This window comes from Crocodylus porosus, unplaced genomic scaffold (assembly GCF_001723895.1).
Source record: "Crocodylus porosus isolate Cpor-Errol unplaced genomic scaffold, CroPor_comp1, whole genome shotgun sequence".
Classification (NCBI taxonomy): domain Eukaryota; kingdom Metazoa; phylum Chordata; order Crocodylia; family Crocodylidae; genus Crocodylus; species Crocodylus porosus.
In genome coordinates, this window is record NW_017728947.1 from 76,915,156 (window position 1) to 76,922,972 (window position 7,817).

A 7,817-nucleotide genomic window follows, 5' to 3' on the forward strand; every position below is an offset into this window, starting at 1 on the left:
TGCAATGACCTCGGCCAATTCCTTTAGAAATCTAGGGTGGAGATCGTCCGGACCGGCTGACTTGAATACGTCCAGTCCCTCCAGAAGTTCCCTAACTAGTTCCTCACTAACCCTTGGCCCAGGTGTACCTCCCCTGGGGCCCAGCAGGGAGGTGACTGTTCTGGTCTCTACTTAGGAAGGCGGAGGCAAAGAAATCGTTAAACATGTTAGCTTTGTTTTCCTTTCATGTTATCCTATTTTAGGTTTTAAAAAAAAGAAATACATTAATTTTATATTTTAAATCCTGTTATTCAATAGCCACTTAATGTTTACTGGGTTCACCACAATATTGGGTTGACACGGATTTTACCTCAGTTGTCCAATAACATGGTAATACATTGGGAATTGCAAATCCTTCCAGGTGGATCTATAGCAGGGGCGGGCAATTATTTTGAGCAGAGGGCCGCTTACTGAGTTTTGACAAGCCATCTAGGGCCACATGAGGGGTAGCCAGGGGCAGATAAATATTAATTTTCTAAATTTTTTAGGGGCCCCGCAGGCCAGATAGTATGGCCTGATGGGCCGCATTTGGCCCCCGGGCCTCATTTGGCCCAACCCTAATCTATATAGTTTTCTTAATTGCTGTTAAGAACTTACTGTCTGTCATAAGGAAAAGCCTTCTTGTAGCTGAATGTGAGTGGCACGGCAAGGTGTGGTTTGGAGGTTTTGCTAGGAAGGCAATGGTTGGAGGAGAAATTGGGGGGACTTGGAGGTCTCATGTGTTGGGGTATTGTTTGGGGAGTGCTCTCTGTGGGCTGTTTGTTTATTGTCAGCTGCTCTGAGCCTTTTGGATAGGGCAGGATATTAATCTAATCCAATAAATAAATCACAGTTCTTAATTTAAGTTTCCTTTGGAGTTCTTCCCTACTACCATATCAGTAGTGTCTAAAATAGGAAATTACAATTTGGCAGGCTTTTATTCTTGACATTGTTGTATAGCCAAGCTGAGACAAATATTGTTTGTTTTAACCTAACAACTCCCTTTTTGGCACTGAAGTAATGGCATACTGAAGCTGGGATATATATTGATTTCCAAATGCTGTGTTTGTTTAGAATAGGGGTGTCAAACTCGCCTGGGGTCCTGGCCCATATCTGAACCATGGGGCTTCTCACAGGCTAGATCCAGCATGGGGCACAGAGGCTGCTGCTGTGTGACCATCGCAGCAGTGGCAGGTCCTGACATGAGGAGAGGTTCAGGGTGGCGAGGGGTTGGCAGTGTGACAGATCTGGTGGTAGCAAGGTACCTGGTGGTGGTAATTGGGTCTAGGGGCAGTGGTCTGAGCAGGACCAAAGGGCCCCATATTCTGCAGCAGGTCATACCCTCTCCAATCCCCAACTAGCCTTCCTATAGCACAGCAGACTGGACAGACTGGCTTCATGGCTTTAGACCAATTATGTCAACATAGGGCCCACTGGCCAGATCTGGACCATGCAAGTGGGTCGTCTGTCCCATGGGGCTTCTTGCAGGGTGGACCACACACCTCTGTACACCAGATTCAGCTTGAGGGACTTGTTGCCAAACCAGAGGCAGAGTTAATCCTCACAGCTGCCAGGACTGTTGTTTCAGTATAGCTCCAGAACCCAGGGAGTTATCTTTCCTCCCTCCCCACCGACAGCCATTGCCAAAATTGGTGCATTCAGTTGCCCCTGAAACAGTGGCTCTGGCAGCCACAGGGATTCATGCTGCTACCTACTCAAGGATTGTCCACCCTGTGGGAAGGCCCGTGGTCTAAAGCCTACCAAATGAGGGCCAAATGAGTTTGGCATCCCTGGTGTAGACAATACAAACTCAAATGTATCTTCCCTAGTCTTAATATTTCAAGCTGTATATAATTTTACTGCCTGATATATCATTTAATTAATTAATTTCTTACAGAATGTAAGTTATTAATCACGCTGTACTGGTAACCACTTTGTCTGCATATAGTGCATATAGTGCAATTTCATGTTCCATGTTGTTAGGTGTAACCACTGCTTAAGGTATGATTCTGATGTATTTTTGTACTAGGTGTTCAAGGAAGAGGGTAACCAAGAAGGGGAGTTAAGGACAACTGAGGGACTAAGTCTAGTTCCTCTTTGCAGCTTTAATACTTCTGAGTTTAAGCAGTTAACTTTTATCCTAGCAGATGGGACATTTATCCAAAGCTTCATATCACCTTCAAAACCCATCACTTACAGTGGAGTTTTAATTAAAAACCCCTCAGCTCTGTCAAAGGACTTCTCAGCATCTAGCATTAGCAATAGATTTTGGTTTTTATTTAGCATATCATTATCAGCACTATCATCATTATTATTATCATTATTGTTGTTGTTTAATTTTAGCACCTTGGCACTCCAGTCATCAACTAGGGCTCATTTCTGCTAGGCAGTATACAAACAGGACAGAAACGGAGTCCCCTTCCAAAGACTTTGCAATCTAACTATGAATGTCCCCCATGATTTACCTAATATCCACCTGGCACAACTAAAGGAGGAAGCTACCAGAAGGAATAGCCTTAAAATACACTAGGCAGCAGTACTGAGAGATAAAGGAAAGGATCTGCAGTGTGGCTGAATTCACCTGTCCCTTAATCTGGGCCCATCTACACAAAATGCTTTATTGTGTAGCAGACTAATTTGCTGCACAGTAAAGCATCACCATCTACACGTGTGTGGGAATTAGGGCACAGTAGACTAATTTACTGTGCTGCCAGATAGTCCTATGAGATACAAGTGATATCTGACAGCACAGTAAATTACTGCTCTTAAACACATATATAGACAGTGATGTTGAGATTAGTTTACTCCAGCACAAATTAAGATGGAATATATTCAGTCACATTAACTGCACTTGTAGAAGTGCCCACTGTGAGTCACAGAGGCCGGATTCCTCTCTTACCAGCAAGATGATGGACATTGATAGGGGCAGTGGGCATGGAAAGCTTCCCACTGTGCTATGCTTGCAGCACTAGCAGTCTAGATAAATAGGAGCCATGAGTCTCCAGAGCCTTCAGTCTGGCACCTTTCACTAATGTTAGCATAAGATAACAACAACAATAATATTAGGCAAGGGTATCTTGAATTTGAAAGCTTGTCTAACTCTATACCAACTATGCAGTTTGTCCAATAAAAGATACCACCCTAAGAAATCCTTGCCTCTTGAATAATTTCTGGACCCTCACAGCTAGGTCACTCCTACACTACAGTAATATTATTTTTAAATTTTACCCTTTAAAAAGCAGAGCTTTGTTACTGCTACCTTCTGCAATACCACAGGTGCTCATGGTAGTTTACAGAAAAAAGGCAGGCATCTATCATAAGGAGCTAAAAACTAAGGGCCCAGTCTTTACTTACTTACTTCATGTGTCATGTGAGACAGATGCTGGATGCCATGTGAGACAGAACACAGAAAACAATGTCAAAGGGTGGTGGAAGTCTGGAGAAAGTCAGTGTTACAAAAAAGGCACTGCAACTTCCTTAGAGCAGGAACCTAATCTTTATCCTGATGCCCAGTCCAGTAGGGGCTGGGAACCAGAGAGGGCCTAAGCATAGCACAATGCAAAAGCATAATAATGAAAGATCACGAGAGAAACTATTGTAAGTCCCCAGCTAGTTACTTCTACCTGGTTTGGCTTTAACATTATTTATACAGCCTACCTTTTTCTATGTATATGTTTCTTTCTCCTCCTCCTTTTTAAAAATAGAGTGAGTAAATGAATCATTTGAACAAACAAAATCTGGCAAGAGTGGAGATGGGGGTGGGGGACTGATTGAGTGAGGTGAGTGAGCTCCCCTGTCACCAGCCCCAGCTGGCCACTCTTCCTCAAACATATCTGTGGCTGGACAGCTAAACTGGGGATTCCATGTCAGGCTTTAATATTGAATAACACCTGAGTAGGGTACAAAATTACAGGTCAACAACCCAGAGTTAGCAAAGAGAAGTAAGAGGAGAAGGCAGTAGAGGGAATATCAGTGAAAAAGTGGTAAGCAGTAATAGCACTTTTCTTTTCCCCCCGTCAGCCAGCTTAGAGTGTGGAACCATTATTCTGGGTGACTCTTGTATCATTTGATTTCCCCTGAACTGCAGTTTTCCAATCTCTTTTTCTCTCTAATTGTAAAATAAATTATGAATTGTAGGTGAGACAATCTGTCTCACATCCAGTGGGATCTGGTTACAACTCTTGCTCCTCAGTTACAACTCAATCCTGGTATGCAGCGGCATTCAAACCATTCCTTTGCTGCCATCTATGCAGAGCACCACAAAGGACTGATAGCTAAGGCAGCTGGCAGACTGTTAGTCAGTGCTTGGGAAACTAGCCAGGAAGGAAGAGGTTCTGGCATAAAGGAAGGAGCAGGATGCACCAAGAAAATCTGATTGCCAGTACCTGGTAATTTCTGAAATCAGGGAGAGTGAAGAGAGGTCACCACAAAGTAAGTTACCAGCATGAGAGACAATAATCCTTCCCAGGCCTGGGCTGCAGGCTTACTGGTGTTAGCTCTGACAGATGCCATGCCCATGCATCTCTAACAGCTGAAGGAAGAACCTCCATACACCAGTGACAGCTTCCAAGTGAACAGAATGCAAAGTGGAGCAAGGGAGAGCCCGGTGGAATGAGGAATGAAAGAGCCTAAAACAATTTTAAAGGAGTCATGGGATTCAGGGAGGAGAGGAAGGCCCTTGCTACTGTGCATGGAGGTTTACTGTATATACTTGGGGTTTGCATTCACAAAATCAAACATTTCTTTTTCATTCCAGACCAAAATGAGATGTCTGAGGGCAGCCTGGAATCACTGTTGCTTGCTGAGCCCTCTGATAGCCTGTCAGAGAAGACCAGAGCAGATAGCTCTGACACAGACCTTGAGATCGAAGGTGAGTGTCTGCTAGCCAGGCTTCCACCCAAACTCTTCCCTTTCCCTCCAGTACAGTACCTACTAACAGGTTATATAAAACAGGAGACAAAGGACATGCCCCTAGCTAGCATCCCAGCACCCCTTCCTTTTCTGGCAGCTGGGGAAGAACTTTCCCAAGACTAGGTTTTTTGGGGGGCAGGCTTTTCTCTTTTCTATCAGCCTGTGGCTGTCAAGCATAGTCATATATGCACTTAGTGTCTGGCTAATCAAACCTTACTCACATTTTTATATATGGAAGCTCAGGACTGGCACATCTTATGTGTGTTATAAAAACTAAAATGACAACGAAAGAAAATTAAAAACCAAAAGAATGCAAATAAAATGGGGCATTTTGAGAGAGGCCTTAAATGTCACAGACAAAAGGGCTTTACCTAGAGTGGAATTGGTGCTGAGGTCAACTATTACATGAATGCAGCAAGGCGAGAAAACAGCCTGTAAGTAGTGGGTGTGAGGAAGAGTCCAAATGACAGGTTCCTACGGAAATACAGCCACCACCAGCTGCATCCTTCAGTTTCCCTGCAGCTGTGTCAACAATATCCAGTGAGGATACAGGGATTCTTCCCGCTGTTTGTAAGCCAAAGTGCTTTGGGCTGCCCAGCCTCCTCTATCCCCATCAGCCACAGGCTTCAATTAAGATAAATAAAAGCTTTCTTGCCTGATGTCAGAAGTGCTCAGTTAGATCAGGAATGTCACATTCCAGGCTGTTGAGGTAAAATGGATACAACCTAAGCACATCTCTGACAGTGAAACTTGAAACGTGGGGAGGCGGGGGAGCAGGTGTACATAAGCATTATGGGATCCCGTGAAAGGGACAGGATGTTTTCCCAGACAGCAGTTCTGGCTAGCAGGGATCCTGTTGTCACTCTGTTGTATTCCGCTTGCCCCAGTGCAACTCAACAAAGTTAGATCTCGTCCAGTTACAAACACTCAGTCCATGAATGTAGTCTGGCCTGTTGACTGAAGACTGGAGTTTAGTCAGACATCTAGAAACACAGGGAGGGAGGTTCTCATGAACATAAGAAGGACCAGTTTTGACTAGAGGTGGCTGCTTTGACCCTTGCAGGCCTGGTGGCTTCTGGGCTGCCTTTGTCCAAGCTTCCCACCTAACTCTAATCTTGCTTTGTAGCAGCAAGGGTCTCCACAAATTGCAAGGCCAGTTATCAGCTGAGGATGGCTAGGGTTACACCTTTCAACTCTTCCACAATAATGTCCCACTGAACCCATTAAGAATCAATGGTTCCCTCTGCAAGTGAGGAATCAACTCCAGAGATAGATAAGGAGTAAGGGGATATTGAGTGCACACCTCATTGGGCCCCTTTTCTCTGTAGATGCTGAGAGGTCTTTTGGGACCGTACAGGGTGCAGAGCTGTATCTGGAAGCTTGCAAGCTGGTGGGTGTGGTGCCCACCTCATACTTTCTTCGGAACATAGAGGAGCCCTACATTAACCTGAATCATCATGGTCTAGGACCCAAGGGTACCAAAGCCATTGCCATCGCCCTGGTGGTGAGTACATAGCAAGATGAAGCTACTGGTGGCAGACTAGAAGGCAACAGGCCATGTGCAATTTTGGAAGCTAATATTAATATATGCGGCTCTAACTCTGGGTCTCAAACATAGCACAACAGCAACCATGTGAAAGCAGCTTCCTCCCTGCCAGCTCTGCCAGTTTTGTCTGGTCACAGTTCCATTAGGTGTATTTCCTGCCAGTGCCTTCTTGCATATGGGGGAGGTATACAGGGACTGTGTAACACTGAGGACACTGCCTACTTTGCTAACCTTCCAGCAATTTTCTCTCACTCTCTCCCTTTCTCTGACCTTGCAACAAAATATGGACCCATTTGTGTACTGCTGAGTCACTGAAGGGCACTTTACAAGGTGAAGGATGGACAGCTAGTCCTAAATGTATAAACCCATGAAGGGCTTTTGGGAGGGAGGAGGTTTCAAGCTCTGATGATTGTAAGTACAGTTTCCTTCTGACAAGTGTTTCATGCTCAGCTCCTGGGAGGGCCACATACTTTCTGCGCTTTCATCTTTTTGTTTTTAATATTTTTGTAATGAAGGTTTAAAAAGTCAAACAAGTCTCACTATTTTTCTTTTTCTCTGTTTCCCTTTGTATGGACCGCTTCAGTCTAATACAACCATCACCCATTTGGAGCTGGAAGATAACTGGATCCTGGCTGAAGGAGTCATATGCCTGGCACAGATGCTGAGAGAAAACTGCTACATTCAAGAGCTGGTATCCAATCTTCCTCCTTGTTCTAATACCCTGAATCATGATAACATGTATACAAAATCACCAAGTTAACTATCCCCTCTAGTAACCTGTCTCTTAACTTACAGGGGACAAGCTACCAATTCAATGCCATTATTAAGACTGAATTCTAGAGGTACACCGATACATTGGTCTGATATTGGATTGGCACCAATATAAAGAAATCGACTATCGGAAATCAACCCAATGTGGCCAATAATTTGGCCGATAAATGACCCGTGCATGCACGCAGATGGAGCACAGCACGTAGGTGGCGAGGAGCAGAGCCTGGCAGCTTGGAGAGCTGTGTCCAGCTGGTAAGTCTGTTGTGGTAGAAGGGGAGGGGGGGAAGGGAAGGGGCATGGGGGGTGCAATTTAAGCCCCCTGCGTTGAAGGAGGGAGTGGGGTTGGGGCTGGGGCTGGGGCAGGCGCTGCCCAGCCGGGGCAGGGCAGGTGCAGGATGGAGCCGCAGCTCGTCTGAGGGGTGGGGGAGGGTGTGCCCCCTGGATCTGCGCAGGGCAGGACAGGGCAGGGCGGACTGGGGCCAGGGATGTGCAGGGATCTTCCCAGTGGGGACTGTGCTGGGCTGTGCTCAGGACAAGCGGTGGCACTGGGAAGGGGGCGACAGTGAATTTT

The 7,817-nt window shown here is 45.5% G+C and overlaps 1 protein-coding gene across 1 annotated transcript in view; it reads left to right on the top strand.

Annotated features, from left to right (window-relative positions):
• Positions 1-3,590: 3,590 nt before the first annotated feature.
• LRRC74A (leucine rich repeat containing 74A) overlaps positions 3,591-7,817 on the top strand; it is a 20,932-nt gene continuing 16,705 nt past the window's right edge. The window contains exons 1-4 of the mRNA XM_019551137.1: positions 3,591-3,615; positions 4,775-4,888; positions 6,258-6,433; positions 7,059-7,166. Of these exons, the coding sequence (XP_019406682.1) occupies positions 3,591-3,615; positions 4,775-4,888; positions 6,258-6,433; positions 7,059-7,166 (423 nt within the window). The remainder of the gene's footprint in view (positions 3,616-4,774; positions 4,889-6,257; positions 6,434-7,058; positions 7,167-7,817) is intronic.